This window comes from Lutzomyia longipalpis, chromosome 1, assembly GCF_024334085.1.
Source record: "Lutzomyia longipalpis isolate SR_M1_2022 chromosome 1, ASM2433408v1".
NCBI classification, from domain to species: Eukaryota; Metazoa; Arthropoda; class Insecta; order Diptera; family Psychodidae; genus Lutzomyia; species Lutzomyia longipalpis.
This window is the reverse complement of record NC_074707.1, coordinates 16,182,484-16,198,695: the sequence shown is the minus strand read 5'-3', so window position 1 is coordinate 16,198,695 and position 16,212 is coordinate 16,182,484. Positions and strand designations below refer to the sequence as shown.

General features: G+C 29.9%; 1 protein-coding gene across 21 annotated transcripts in view; it reads left to right on the top strand.

Annotated features, from left to right (window-relative positions):
* The window catches only part of LOC129793040 (casein kinase I), a 40,875-nt gene that overhangs the window by 21,464 nt on the left and 3,199 nt on the right, over nt 1–16,212 (top strand). For 4 of the 21 annotated variants that reach the window (XM_055832620.1, XM_055832596.1, XM_055832588.1 and 1 more), the window contains exons 6-11: nt 3,185–3,299; nt 3,504–3,772; nt 3,875–4,045; nt 6,038–6,118; nt 8,933–9,031; nt 13,942–14,048. In XM_055832620.1, the coding sequence (XP_055688595.1) occupies nt 3,185–3,299; nt 3,504–3,772; nt 3,875–4,045; nt 6,038–6,118; nt 8,933–9,031; nt 13,942–14,048 (842 nt within the window). Of the gene's footprint in view, nt 1–413; nt 566–3,184; nt 3,300–3,503; nt 3,773–3,874; nt 4,395–6,037; nt 6,119–6,427; nt 7,358–8,932; nt 9,032–13,941; nt 14,049–16,212 lie in introns of those variants that run through there. The other 17 variants (XM_055832704.1, XM_055832674.1, XM_055832666.1 and 14 more) reach the window with 7 other exon arrangements.

Here is a 16,212-nt window from a genome sequence, read left to right as displayed (position 1 = left end):
GCTGGAAAATAACGATAAGAATTTCTAAGTTTTTATTGGAAATATAATAAAGTGAGAGTTTAATAAAATATTATATTGTTGGAAATATAATATTTTTTAATGTTTGAAACAGACTTTTAAGTAGATGTCTACCTACCTAGCTATCTAGCTACCTACCTACGAAATAAACTTATTGAAAAACTCTACAATAAAAAATTATTCCAAAAGAAATAAATCTCTATCTCCTCCCCAATAACCTTTCTTTTTTCCAATTAAAGTATTTATATAAAAATTTTACATAATAATAAAAAAAAACTTTTACATAGTAAGAATTTAAGAAAATAATTTGCATTAAAGAAATTTTTATCAGCTAAATATACATCATGTTATTCCATTGTATTGTAATTTCACGTTTTTTGCTGATGATGATGTAGCAGAGGGTATTCCCGAAGTATATTATTTCGGACCGTGTGGGAAATACAATGCACTAGTTATGGAATTACTTGGCCCGTCACTCGAAGATTTATTCGATTTGTGCGGGAGGAGATTTTCGCTGAAGACAGTACTCATGATAGCAATACAATTAGTAAGTATATAATATTATTTTGAATTTACACAAGCAAAACATTATCAATTTACATATCTATTTATTACATAATCTTACGCATTGCTATGTTTATATACATAACATGGCTAATTTTTTTGTTTTATACATAATTCTGTATATTATTTTATTAATTTTTTTATGTACAAAAATGTTTTAATCACTCACACGATCCTAAAAATTGATATTTTTATCATTTTCATTTTTTCCCTTTTCTGTTATGTTTTGAAGAAGAAAAAAATTCGGGGGAAAAGTAACTAAATCAAATATTAATGAATTGGAAATCGATTTAATGAGGAAAAAAAACTATAAAAATAACAATGATTTTTTTTTAAATCAAAATAAACATCACTTCGTTATAACCTAAAATGATGTGGTACTGTAGGCTTTCCTGTATATTAATGCAATTCCAACAATAGCACATTCCAATTAAATATTCTCTATGTGAAAAATCCAGTTTAGTATGCGCATCCTATCTCATTTTCAAATTTGTATATTTATGTACAAATTTTCATATTGAGGTGAAAAAGTTTTGAACCTGTATCGTTTGCAATTTGGTGCATTATGGTTATGCTGTGAAAATTTATAGAATAATTTAGGATAGAAATGTTTGCTTTGTACAGAATATGTGTATACATAATTTTTGCTTTTAGCATCATACCTACCACCGAAGTCCAATAAAAATATTGAAGTTATTCCAAAATATCTCATTTCTCCCAAAAAGCTGTTTCTATCCGTAGTTAGTCCATTTTAGGTATTAAAGGGGATGCTTCTTGAATCATTTCGATGGAACGTTTAAAATTAATAATTTGTGTCATTTTAGTTATTGGTTTTTTAATGTTTTTAAATTAATTTTAGATATTTTATTTATTTAATTAAAATTTTTAGAAATTTTATATTAATTTTAAATTAACGTAAAAAATAATATTATAATATTCTACATGCTGCGAAAACTCAACATGCTATATAAAATCACGACTTTAATAAATTTTGCAATAATTAAAATAACGAAAAGTAAATATCAATAAAAAATTTAAGTTATAGAAAATGTTGAAAAATTAATTAAAGTAAAATCTATTTTCTTTTTCAATTTAAAATTCTCACTATAAAAAAATTATTTACATAATCTCTTGGATATAATAAACCATTATTCTATTCTATTCTAATCTTTATTTCAATGTAAGCGCTTAATACTTAAAAGAATTAAAAAAAGAAACTAAAACTTTTAAAAACGCTATTATTGGGCCTTATTCAGCGACCAAGAAACCCTTGAAATTCGATTGAAATCTTGAAATTTCAGTACAAAATTCAAAGATTTCAAGGGTTTCTTGGTCGCTGAATTAGGCCCATTATTTAAAAAAAGAAAATAAAATTTTTAAATAAATAAAAATTAAGATTATTTCTGTTTATTTATCGCATAAATGAAGATTTCTTTTTAATTATCGTTTGATTTTGAATTTAACGATTAGGTATTGGAAGTTTGGTTAATTTTTTTTTCAAAAACATCAGCAGTCGAACGTAGAGAGAGAGTACATCATTTTAAACTTTCCAGCAACGGTCTAACAAATTTATTTCTATCATTAGATAAAACTTTTTTACTTTCTGACCCATTTTGAAGGGAATTTCAGACATTATCAGAACCAAACAAATTAAATTTAAGTTTCAAAAAGAGTATACCTTGCAATTTGTTAAATATTTCTGCCATGTTAACATTTAAATTATTACCTATATTTTATTTGTACATTATTTTGCTGTTTCTAACAAAAGTTTTCCTCTCTAAACTACCCTGTGGGGCTTTTACACCACATAAAATGTTTGTGTGTGTAGAGGAGAATTGTAGTATCAGGCAATTAGAAGTAATTAATTGCTTTTCGTTTTTGTTTTGTATTTAATCAGATATTGTTATCACAATTTCTTCAATGATTTCACATACAATGTGGATATTGCTTTTAGTTTTTTTTCTCTTCTTCTCTTTTACCACCTCTATACGGTATTATTACACAGATTTTTACAAGATTGCTGAATTAGATCATTTTTATCGTTGAGCACGCACATTTGTATTTGATTTTTGAAAGCATTTTGTGACCATATTGATTGCTTTGCAAGGAAATGATGAATGAAGCATTTTCCTCGAAATTTATGTTTCTTTTTATTTCACATTTTTCTCTCTATTTTGATTAAAGAAACTAATTGAGATTTTTGTTCTTGCTGGAGATGGGAGGGGGATTTTTAATTAATTTTTGTCCTTTCGTTGAACACATTTTCTTTATCATTTCATTCTCGGAAGACTTTGAAAAGGCGGAGAAAATTGATGATGGGTTCAAAGTGGGTGGGTTTAAGGAGAAAAAAAATATGTATGTGCTTGCATGTTGCATTCAATTGTTGAGCTAAATTTTCTACGTGGCAAGGATTTCTCCTATAAAGGATATATTATGTGTAAATACATACATAATGTAAGTGTATGGTGGTATTTTCAAAGTCAATCCTAATGTGTATATATATACGTGAAAAGAAGCGATAGTATGCAAAAGTGTGTACATAGATATGACGTATAAAACTTCAATCGATAACATGGAATTCTGTGAAATTCCCTTTTTGCAGCTTCATCGGATTGAGTACGTTCATGGGCGCCATTTAATCTATAGAGATGTAAAACCAGAGAATTTTTTGATTGGCAGAACATCAACAAAACGTGAAAAAATAATCCACATAATTGGTGAGTTTTAGTTCATCGTGTTTGTGTTTATTTTTCCTTTTTATTTCTGCTCATCGCGCTATATGGAATTTAATGATTTTCTATTACATTTTAATTGGATGACTTTTTTTTTGTTGCTTCTTCTAAAAATTAATTGACTTGGATGTTAAATAATTTGTAATTTTTTTTTCGTGTATGTGTGTATTCGCGCGGTGCCGTATGTAGATTTTGGACTGGCCAAAGAGTATATCGACTTAGATACAAATAAGCACATACCATATCGGGAACACAAATCGTTGACCGGAACTGCGAGATATATGTCGATAAATACACACATGGGCAGGGAACAATCCCGAAGAGATGACCTGGAAGCCTTAGGACATATGTTTATGTATTTTCTGCGAGGATCACTGCCGTGGCAAGGACTGAAAGCAGATACGCTCAAAGAGAGATATCAAAAAATTGGGGACACAAAACGTGCTACTCCAATCGAGGTTTGTAGTTTCAATGCCAAAATTTTCCTAATTTTTCCTCAAGTTTTTATCCAAATTGGGAATTGAATTGTTAATTTTAATTTCTCTAAACGAAAAAAAAAGGTGCTCTGTGACTGTCATCCCGAAGAATTCGCCACATACCTACGCTACGTGCGACGATTGGACTTTTTCGAGACACCCGATTATGATTACTTGCGAAAAATGTTCCAGGAGCTTTTTGACCGGAAAGGCTATGAAGATGATGGGGAATTCGATTGGACAGGAAAAACAATGGTAAATACATCTTCTTTATTCGGCTCTCTTTAATCACAAGCCACGGATTGTATATTGCATCTCTACTAGAGCATGATGATGTCCATATGTTTAAATAACCATTCTTCTTTTGTTTCAAAAGTACTATCTATAAAAAAAAATAATTTGTGGTGCTTTTATGTGTGGATTGAGCAAAATTAGTGGAAATGGAAGAAGTGGAAAATTCACAATGAACACATTTATGGAAGAAATGTTGTCAATTTTTTTTCAAATGCACGCACAAAAATACTTCCCATGTTTTTATATAAAATTCCCCCTAAAGATGAAATTCTTTGTTTTTCACACAACAATAAAGAAAAATTAATGTTCATTTTGGCAGATATGTTTTTTCTTTCTTCTTATTTTTTTATTATTTACATTTAATTGCCTTTTGTTTAGCCTGCAAATTTTTTTTCAATGAGGCAATTAAGGAATGCACCTCCGTCGAATATTGTTAAAACGAAATCTGATAAGGTGATTTTGAGATTTATTTTTTTATTTTTATCCCATTTTGTTAATTAATTTGAGTATTAGATTCTTCGGTCATATTGAATTTCCAGAAGTAATATTGATTGATTCCTAATAATAGATTACTTCCCCTTGATTAATTTTCTTTTTATAAATAGAACATTCTTTTAGGGGTTGTTCTGTGGGAAATGTCTGATTTTATAAATTATTTTTAATTGAATTTTTGGGGGCTGTTTTATGGCTTTTATGCAGGAAAATGAGTTAAGTTATAGCTAGATTTAAGGTTAATTATTAATTCAGAATAATTCAGACTTACAGGGTTGACTCGTAGTGCGGTCTAACGTTTGGTTGACCCTTAAATAAAAAATAGTCCCAGACATTTCAAATTCATTCTCAAATTGTTGTCCGTTCCTTTATTGTTTTCTCCAGATGTTAAAACCTTTGAATTTAAATCAGACTCTAAAACATAAGAGTTGAGTTCCTAATATCTTTCTTTAGGATAGTGATACTTAAGGTAAAAATTAAAAATCTGTTAGTAACAGCGATTTAAAATTATGACCCCAAAATTATCCTTTTTCGTTAAAATGTTTTATTTTGAACTCTCCAGTTAATTTTGGGACTCTAAAATCTATCTTAACTTCTTGAATTCTTTTTCCTAATTTCTAAACTTTAAACTGAGTTTTAGAGTTCCTTTTCTGACTCTAAATACTAAGAATTCAGTCCAGAAAATTATTTTTCAGACACTTGAAACCCTAAAAATTTCTTTAATGACTGACATTTATTTATAACCTTAGATTTGCATGAGAAATTTTGAATTCAAGTTTATAACTTCTAAATTGTCTTCATGGACTGACATTTTAACTTGAATCCTGAAATATTTCGTTAGAGTCTGAACGCTAAAGATCATTCCCTAAAATTTTTTTTTTAAATCCTCAAAAATTTTAAATTTAGATCAAAAAGTTTTTTTGTGATTCTCAAATCTATCATGAAATTATTATTTTTACTTTAACACTTAAAATTGACACCCTAAAATTTTTACAGATACTAAAATTTAAAACTCAAACAGTTTCTTTGTATCCTTGATGACCTAAAAAATTTTATTAAGGCGCAGAAGTTTAATATTCAACCATTTTTATGAAGATTTTCCTTATCCATTTATTTTATACGTTGTAACATTATCGATTTGTTTCAGTTCTCTGAGCCGCTATTTCAAATTAAATAACCGCACAAATCTCAATTAAATGTTTGAATGTAGTTCAATTATTCTTTTTTTTTTACAATAATTCATTTGTGTATTTCGTCATCATATATCTTTGTTGAAATATTTATAAACATATAACCTCTGCCTGTATGTATTACGTTTTGAATTATTCCTTCATAAATGTCCCTCTGTATTATGTGTTTAGTTCCGTCGTCGGTGTAATAAATATTTTGAGTAGAGAAAGTTCTAATGAGCTTTTAGCGATAAAATATTCAACGTATTAAATATTTCCTTCTTCTCCACAGTCGACACCTGTTAATTCCCTTCAAACGGGTCACGAAGTTGTTGTGTCTCCAAACCGTGACAGACATACTCCTGTGAATAAGGTAAGATTAATCCAATTTATAAAAGAAAAATGTTTTCTTTTAGTTTATAAATGATTTATTTTTTTGCCTAAGACACACATGCACACGCATTTTTAATGAAAAGAAAAGAACTGAAACTTTACCTGTTCAATTAGGGGCAATATGAGAGTAGTATCAATGTACCTACACACAATGAGAGGATTAAAAGTCCCTCAAAAGTGAGGGAGAGAGAAAGAGAGACTTTTGTGTAAACACAATGTTAAATAATGTAGCATAAACAATTTAGGATGAAATGTAGAGGAAAATTCATAATGAGCTTATAAACTTTAGGATGAATGGGACCTATCATATTTTGGAGATCCCGAATTTGATATGGATGACTGCATACTAATTCCAAAGGTATAGAAACATGAGATAAAATTTATTTAGTGTATTGCGCGTAAATTTTACCCAGCTAGAAGAAATTAAAATGTGAACTTCCCATAATTAAGTTGTTTACTGCGCAACATTTGGAGTTTCTTTTTTTCACCTAAATACGTTAAATAATGTTAGTGGAAAAATTCATGCTAAAAAGGTTTCGTGTAGTACCTTCTTCCCTTTTTCATTTTCCATTATCATTGCGCTGACGATGTGCTATGTTTGATTGGAGAGAGATAAGGCAAGTACGTTACATAAAATTCCTTGTACTCCAATCTGCAGTATTATGGCAATGAAAAGTTCTTCTTTTTTTATACGCTGCCCTCCATAATATTATATGGGAGGGAAAATGCGGGAAATACAAGGAAAATTCACGAGATTTTGTTATGTATAAAATGTTTAAAACAGAATTGGGAGTTTTGTATGAAATTTAAAAGCAATGGAAAAATGTTTTATTATTTCATCCTAACTTTTTTGGCAAAAGAGCTTTCCCCGAAGGCATTCCTCCTTTATGTAATTATTCGTGGCGTAAGCTTTTTGGAGGATGTGAATTCTGCCTAATTTGTTGGCCACGAGAAAAGCTTTGTTAATAAAAAGAAAGATTTTCAGCGGGTTTTCGATCAATTTTTCTGGCAGCGAGAATTCAACAGGGATTTCAAAGTTCAAGTAATTTTCAAATATTTAATCTTATTTTCATTGTATTGAAACAAATAATCAAAATTCTTGGATTTTTGAGATAATTTTTTTGGGGGAATAAAAGAAAAGTCGAAATGGGGGGTTTATCTGGACGAAATTAGTAAATTAGTAAATTCAAACAGAAGAGTTCTAAATTCAAACCAAAAAGTTGTAAAAATTCAACAACAAAAAAAGACTAAATTCAAGCCGATAAATATTTGGTTTTCAGTCCCAAAATTGCACAGATTGAGTAAGAAAACTTATAAAAAACTTTTTAAAAAATCATTAAAGCCTAAATTTAAACCAAAAAGTAGTAAATTGAACCCAAAAAAGACTTCAATCAAACCAAAAATTCATAAATACGTTTTTGGTTTTTTTTTCGTTTTGAGTCGTTCGGTTTTTAGCAAAAGATGTTCATGTGAAGTCAAATATTTATATATTCGGATGATTCGCTTAAAAACCAAAATATTCGCCAGATAAATATCCTTATTGAAATGAGATATTTCTTCCTTCTAATGAGGGCTAAATAAAGAGGAAAAAGTCATTGTTTGAAGCTTTTATGTTTAAAGTTCCTCTCAAAAAATCTTTTTGACCAAAATAACAAAATTTGATATTTTCTTTGGCTTTCCTTGGAGATTTTTCTTCATTTTTGGGATATCTACGAAGGATTCTTTAACGTCCTTTTTAACGTAGTAAAATCCTAAAGTAGAAAACTCCAATATTTGAATTGAAAAATATCCTAGTTTTGCTAGAAAATAAACAAAAGTAAAATTGCTTTCTTTATAGTTGGGAGTTGTTAGTAAACCACAAGATTATGTGGCTCCTTTTAGTTGAGCGCCTAAGAGAGAATCAAGTATAAATATAGAGTTGATCACCCACTTAAGAACTCATTAGAGTTAATTAAGATCAATTGAAGACATTAAACGTGTGGTCTTCAGTGTTTAGGTAGAGCATTTCGTTTGATAATATAGTTCAAGTGTAGTTAACTATAAACTGGCATACATATTTTTTTTCCTCTCTGTGTGGACTTGCAAACATTGAGGGGGAGAAGAAGGAGGGTGTTGAAAATGAGTGTGGTTGTCTCTCTCAATATGGGTGGAATTATCCAAATTGAACGATGTTTGTTGATGCGAAGTAAGAAGATGAAGCAGAGAGAAAAAAAAACATATCCAAGATTTAGCAGGAAGTTGTATGTCTCTCAATGACTATGTGTATACATTTTAAATGGTAACATAACATTGGAAATTATTACACACATTTTATGTAGTTTAGGAGGTTTTTTTTTCTCCTTTTAATTTTGTTTTAAAAGTAGGATTAGTTTTTGGGCTTTTTTTATTGTTTGGAAAAGAGTGAAAAATTTCAACATAATGTGATATGAAAAAAAATTGATGAGATTACTAACCAATGAATATGTTTTGTGTTCTTTCTTTTTATACCTTTTCATTTATTGATTGTTGCCTGTTTTGCCAAAACAAAAAAAAATCAAAATTATCATATTTGCTACTACTACTACCACTACTGACTCTACTACTTCTGCCCATTCATCACACGACAAAATTGCGCGTGGTGTGCAATTATCATCTTTTTATTCATCATGGAATCGGCAACCTGCTGCATTTTCACTGTGTTTTGTGGTTTATATTCTCTTAAACTTGTGTTATAATCACCAAAACTTCCCCTAAAAAAAATTGTCACATCACCTGGGCCAAAAAAATTATGAAAATGAAAAAAAAAAAAACGTAGACAAACGCTAAGGGGAATGTTGCTGCATGGACCGATGTTCCTAAGACTGGCGTGACATTGGGCAATCTTACACCGGCTGATCGGCATGGTTCAGTTCAGGTATGTTATCTTGATTGTGTTTACTAACAAACCTATCATAGCCCACCCCCTCAATCCCCATATTTTGGAGAAGTTTTCCCCTTTAAATTGCAACATAGAAATGATTTTTCTAACACACACTAAAAACTAACAAAGAAACGAAAGTTTTTGATCTTTAACAAGTTTTTTCTTCAACTATGTAGATAGATTTTTGCCTCAAACTAACCTCTGAAAGTATTTTTAATGCAAAAAAAGAGATTTTGTTTTTGGCTATTTTTAGACACTCCATTGTGTGTAACATTGCTAGACCATATATTTTTCTTGCCGATATAGTGTTTGAGAGGAAAGAAGTGTAAAGAAAATGTACTGGTAAGCTGACCAAGCTTACGGGAGCTGTGTTTCTTTCAGTGTACCAATTTTTTGAGAGCAAACTAGAACGCGAATTAATTTAAATACGCGCAAAGTCGGGAAAAGTTGAAAAGTCATACGCTAATAAATCTTTAGAAGGCCATATCTCGAGAACGGATCCATAGATTTTCATAAATTTTTTTTTGTTTGAAAGGTCTTGAAGTCAGCTATAACATATCGAAAAATGAAAAAAATTTATGTCGCCATTTTCGAAAAATTCGAGTTCGAAATTTTCGAAAACTTTGTTTTTGACTTTAGCGCCTCTTGCGGTCATTTCTCGAAGTTGCAATGTTCTAGACATTTGTAGGGTTTCTCGAAACTTTTCATTTGCGCTTGAGTTGATCAAGATCGGACTTGTAGAACCCGAGATATGACATGCCAACTTTGGAAGGCTATATCTCGAGAACGGATCCATAGATTTTCTTCATTTTTGGCATGGAGCTAGATAATATGGTCAGCTATAACATATCAAAAAATGAAGAAAATTTATGTCGCCGTTTTCGAGATATTCATCGAAAACTCATCGAAAATTTTGTTTTTGATTTTTGGCCCCCTAGCGGTCACTTTTGAAACTTCGGATGTTCTAGAGAGTTGTAGGGTTTGTTGAGATCTTTCATTTGAGCCCGGGTTGATCAAAATCGATCAAGCCGTTTTCGAGTTATGGTCGATTTTCGATGAAAAATTGTGGCGGCCATATTGACTAAACGGCTTGACCGATTTTCGAAAATGAGGTAGCGTTGGAAAGGTATTGATGTCCCCTATAACATATAAAAATTTCAGACCTCTAGCTATAATAGCGGCTGAGATATAGCGAAAACAAAATTTTGAGGTTATTCAAAATGGCGGACAGAGGGGTGGGGGGGTGGATTTGACATCATATTCGGATTTCTTCAGGTCGATATTTAAACTTTGCCGTTTACCGCAAGTCTCTATCTATTACCGTTCTCTCGCAATTTAGCGTTGTACTACGGCCGGACGGACGGACGGCCGGACGGCCGGAAAAAAAAATTTTTGGCGCATACGTTTTTTGGAATGTGGGGACCCTAATTCGTGCTCATCCCAAGTTTGAGCCCGATCTGACGACTTTCGATTTTGCTCGGTACACAAAAGCTGTGTCTGAAAGAAACACAGCTAAAAAAGAAACTCAGCCAATCTAATTGAAATTGATTGATACTAAACAATTAACAAACAATTTTTCTCACCACGTTTTTTGTTTTAGCCACTCAATTTCTCTCCCCCATTCAATTGGATTTATTTTTGGCATTTTTGGCGTAAATTCAGCATTCTTTTTTTTTTAGTTAAGTAAATGTTGTACAATTGAGTATTAATGAATTGTACAATGAGAGAAAAATAATATTTTCCCTACGTTGGCTTTTTTTCTTGTATTGTACGTATATTTTGAGATGTTGCAAAATGATTTTTTTGTTTTGCTTTTTGGAGCAACATAAACACAGCATCGTATTTTTATGAGAGAGTTTTGAAAGAAATAATATTTTGATTTGTATATAAATTTTTGTGATTTGAAAGCAATAAAAAATGGACAATTTTCATCGCGGCAAAAGAAATAAATTCACAAAGAGTATTGAAAGGAAAAGAAAATACATACAATCGTCATTCGCAGTTTTGTTGCCATCTATTCCATTGTGGGAGAAGTTATAAATATTTGTATATTTTATTTTGATGTTGTGACTAATACTGTGTAAATATTTTCTGATAAAATCTGTATAAATCAAATAAATGTGATTGAAAATAAATATTTTAAAATTACATATCTATACAGGTTGTTCAATAAGAACCCTTGAGTTGATATTTTGAGGATTATATTTAAGAAGGATATAAACGCCGTGTTATGAAAACTAATAAAAGAGAATATTGATTTGAATTTGGCGCGCACCTGAGGCGGAATAGCAAATATGGTGAATTTCTATGGTGAAAAGGGAAATGTGGGGAAAATGTAGCATTTGTCGGTAAATAAAAGACAGATCGGATTAGAATTTAAAATTTTGCGAACACACGAATTTGCCTATTGTTTACTTTAGGCAAGGGGATGGTTTAACCTCATTTTCAGTGAAGAAAAGTCACTTTTTGTTGAACAAAATGTATGAGGAATTCTCGAATCTCGCTCAATCTCGACCGATTCCCGAGAAACACTTTAACTTTTTTTATATTAATAATGTTATTTCGATGATGAGAAGGGATCAACCGAGAGCTAATTAAATGTACTATCGATTGCAAGTGGAATTGTGCAAACTAATCCCTTATTTTGATCGGAAGAACCTGCTGCCTCACGAAAAGTACTGATTTCTCGGGGTTGGGCATCCCCCTGACTTTAGGCAAATTTTATTCGTTAACTTTGAGTGCAAAGAACTGACAAAAAGTTGTTATTTTGACAAAAACGGAATGGATTGGATATAAGGGATTATTCAGTCAAAAATCTTTGCTTGCAACTTAAAAGGTGTTTAAGAATCTTGACAGTCGATGATTAAAATCGTCAAACTGTCGTTCCATAAAAGAAAAAAAAGAGGATTTATTGTTATAGAAAACCGTCAGAAAGATCTTTAAAAAGCTCTGAAACAGGTATTTTTTTTTTTAAAAAACGATTAAAGAAAGAAACAAACTGTCAAAATCCTGAAGCTTTTTCATAAAATATCAAAAATCTTTTAACTGACGAATTAAAGGAAAAGAAAAGATTTTTAAAAGAATCGAAGTTCTTAAGTCTTACAAAGTAAATACAAGATTTCTTTTCAAATTGTACTTCGACTTGACGGCTTGACCGATAGTCTAAAATGTCATTTGTGTTTGGATAAAAAAATCATTGAATTAGAGAGATCAAAAAATTAACAGAGAAATAGATAAAAACGTTAGATTCAAATTTTATTCTAAACTGATAAATTTAATTCCTTAAAAGAAATATAAACTGAATTAAAAAATAAAATTTAATAAACTAAAAGATAAACTCACAGTGCTCTTGTTGAACAGACTGTACAAAAGAAAACAATTGAGTGTAAACCGAATAATGTAATTTGAATCTTTTTTATTCTAACATGAAGCATTAAGGCAAAGTTTTGGTTGTATTACTATACAGACTGTCTTATTTTTGGGCTTTTCTCTTCTACTATTTTCTCTTGATTTGTTCTACATATTTTCAAGGTATTTTATACAACAAATATATTGCATTTATCCAATTAAAACAAGAAAACACTGATAAGCATTTTATTTTATTTTTTTGATTAAATATTCTATCGCAAAATATAGTGCCGTTTATTAATTTTGTTGGTAGAAATGATTGGTTTTTTGCATTATTATATACAAAATGGAATGGCAAGTAAATGGTTTGATCAATATATTATATAGTTTTGTTGATATTAGTTTACAACAAGGGAAATATAATTGAATGCTGTTTGCGCCTGATAATAGGAATTAATTTATCTGTATTTGCTATTGTAGATTATTTATGAGGGTTTGTTATGTACTAATATACACTACAGAGACATTGTAGAATGTAGTGTGAGAATCATAGCTTAATTTTGCGCGAATTGTCTCTATGCTAAAGTAATAATTTTGCAAGAGAATGAAGAATTAAAAGAAAACTTTAATGTTGTGTGTGTTTTGTGCAATATATTCAACAATAAATTTAATTTATTCCAATTTTATTTGATTGAAAGTTATCAAAAAAAAATGAATGAAATGAAAGAGTTTATTTTTTCGTTTTGCTTTTGATTTTCTCTTCACAGCATCGGAATGTAAAACTAAAAGCAAGACTTTCTTATCATCGATTACCCCAATTAGCTTCTGGTTTACCTCTAATCACAACTACGGTCAGTTTGCAAAGAAATTGAGACGTATCTATTTGTGTAATTTGTGTGAAAAATTGTAAAAAAATATTCTATTTTTTTGCTATTTTTTTCTCTTTCTGCAATTTAATAAAAAAAAAACATTTTCTTGATTGTCTTTTGCAAAATCACAATAAAAAAAAAACATTTAAAATGAAATTGGAACAAAGAACACGAACTGTTTTAGTTGAAATTATATTTTACAGAGCACACAAATATTATGCAAAATAGTGCTTAAATATGCAGAGTGACGGAACAAAGATCCTTTTTATGCAGAAACCGTCCTCATTTACTACATTCATTGCAGTTTAAATTGCTATGCAATTAATTTAGAATTGACTACAATACGCACCCGAAAAAAAAGCTCACAAATTTCACGAAATAACACAACACACAGACATGTTATCTCAGCAATAAATCTCTCACTGCAGCAAATTCAAACATATAAAATGATAAATTATGTATTTTTCCAATATATATAGATGTTCGTATGTCGAATAAAAATTACAAATGCTCTCTACACACTTTGTATTACAACTTTAATTTTTAATTTAAACCAAAAAAAGAAAAAGAAAAATATTCTTCGCAATAACGTTCAATTTTAATGGTATTAACTTTGATATTATTACTTTATTATTTTGCATGAAGTAAGTGAATTAGTTTGCAATTAATCGATTTTTGCATTTACAGGTGGTGAGCTCAACAAATGGTGAATTAAATAATGATGATCCCACGGCAGGACATTCAAATACTCCAATTACTCAACAACCCGAAGTGGAATTGGTTGATGAAACAAAGTGAGTAACAAATTTTCATTTCAAATTTGTGATTTTTGTGAATTTAAATTAAGAATGAAATTAGTAAAGTTTCAAAAGATAATTTGATAAAATCTCAGTTAAAATCAACAAATATTAAGGAGTTGTTGAACTTTTTGTCTGATTTTCATATTTTATAAATTCATTTCCGTTTATGGCAGAACTTTCAAAATAAAACTCATTTTGTGATTTTCTTATCTTGAAGGAATTAAACGAAATTATGGCTCACTAATTTTGGAAACTTGGGGAATTTTATGCTTTATTTTTGAGTCATTATTTACTATGATTATGACATTATTATGATTAAGCACTTTTCACCAAATTAATGGCAAGATAATGGGTTCCAAAGTGCTCAAGAATATGTTACGGTTCTTTACTGTTTCACCCTCAGAACTCAGAAATTATTATTCCAGAATAAATAAAATCGCTATCATCTTTTTTCTCATACATTTTACTTTTAACGTATACTTCGGTGGTATAGCTCTACACCTTTAAGTAGTTATTTTATTAGATGATGAATCACAATCATGGCAAACATGAGAAATCTGACCCATTTATTATTATTTATCATTTTTTCTTCTATTTTTTTATGACTTTATAGATATTTTTTTTTTAAAAACATTTTACAACATTATGTGATTAAGGTTTTTTGATCATTTCTGGTATTATCTGTTAAAAAAAATGAGGGCAGAAAATAAATGGAAAAGTGAACATTATAAAAAATGAATAGGTATCATAAAAAGTTCTAAAAATTTAAGAAAAAGGAAAAAAATTGTTTAAAAAAATGTTCTAATATAGAGATCGAACCTGATATAAATCTATTCTTTGCTTTTCTAACAATCTAAAAGCTGTTGTAATATATTGACAGATGGTGTTTTTTTAATAGTTCTATTGTCTTTCTATAAAAGAAAAATAAAGAATTTGTTTTTTTTTATAGAAAACGTTCAGAAAGGTATTTAAAGAGCTTTGGAAAAGTAATTTTTCGTCAAAAACTCGAAAAAAGAAACAAATGAAATGTAGAAATCTTATAAGATTTTTTCCTGAATACCAAAAATTTTACATCCAACGATTTGTGAGAAAAAAAAAGAAAGAAAAGAACTAACTAGTAAGGGGACGACCGTAGGCGATGAATGGGTTTTCTTAAAAGATGGATTTGCGGTCTCAAACTTGGCTAATTAATTTTTATTCAAGGTCAACGTTTCGAACTATTATTGTCCTTCCTCAGGGCATTCAATGGACAAAATTAACCACGTCAAGAAATAATCACAAATCAATACATCTACAACACGGCTTGCTTTATCTCCTCTCATTGGTGGCCAATCTGTAGATTTATATCAGAATTTACCCCGTAGATTCTATTAGACTGTATCCTAATTAGACAATTAATGTCTCTTAATTGCTTCCAAAAAGGCCCTGACTTCCATGAAAACACTTGCAGGACAAGGTCAATAGATAAGGCTAGGTTGGAGGCTAATTTTCCAGACTGAAACTTTGTCTCAGATCATTTTCTTCTATTTCGAAGGGAAAATGTATTTTCTGACAATTTTCCCTATCTTTCATTTTTTTGTTTTGAGAAAAAGAGGTGTGAAATAAAGGTACTCGAAATTCCTTCTTCTTGAGTTTTCTATATTTTCTATTTTTTTTTAAACTAATTTCTTGGCTAAAAGAATTTCTCAATTTAAGGAACTTTAATGTGAAGAAATGAATTTGAAAGAAAACCTAAAGTACGGTGTTAATTAAACGGTGTAGCAGTGAATTTCCTACATTTGTTTTGCACTTGAAAATGGGGGGAGTTCTCAATCGATAAGACGGCAGCAATGACGGTGCATGGCTGTGTGTACAGTGAGAGTAAAGTGTGGGCCATTGAAATAATTCAAACGGGCACTCATATCTTATCATGTGCTGTAGTACAGCTCCTGATAAGAGTTATAAGAAACCTCGACGAATGTGATCATTCTCACACAAATGTTTTTTTTGTCGTGTGTCAGATACACCTGTACAGTGTAATGTTCCTTTCAATTGAATAACTGATAAAGAGGAAAAAAAAGCTCAATATGTTGCCCTTGATGGAATAAAATGTTTGGAAATAATAATTTTTTGGACATGAATGACGTATTCAAGCTTTCTTTCTTTCTTTCCTTCTTGT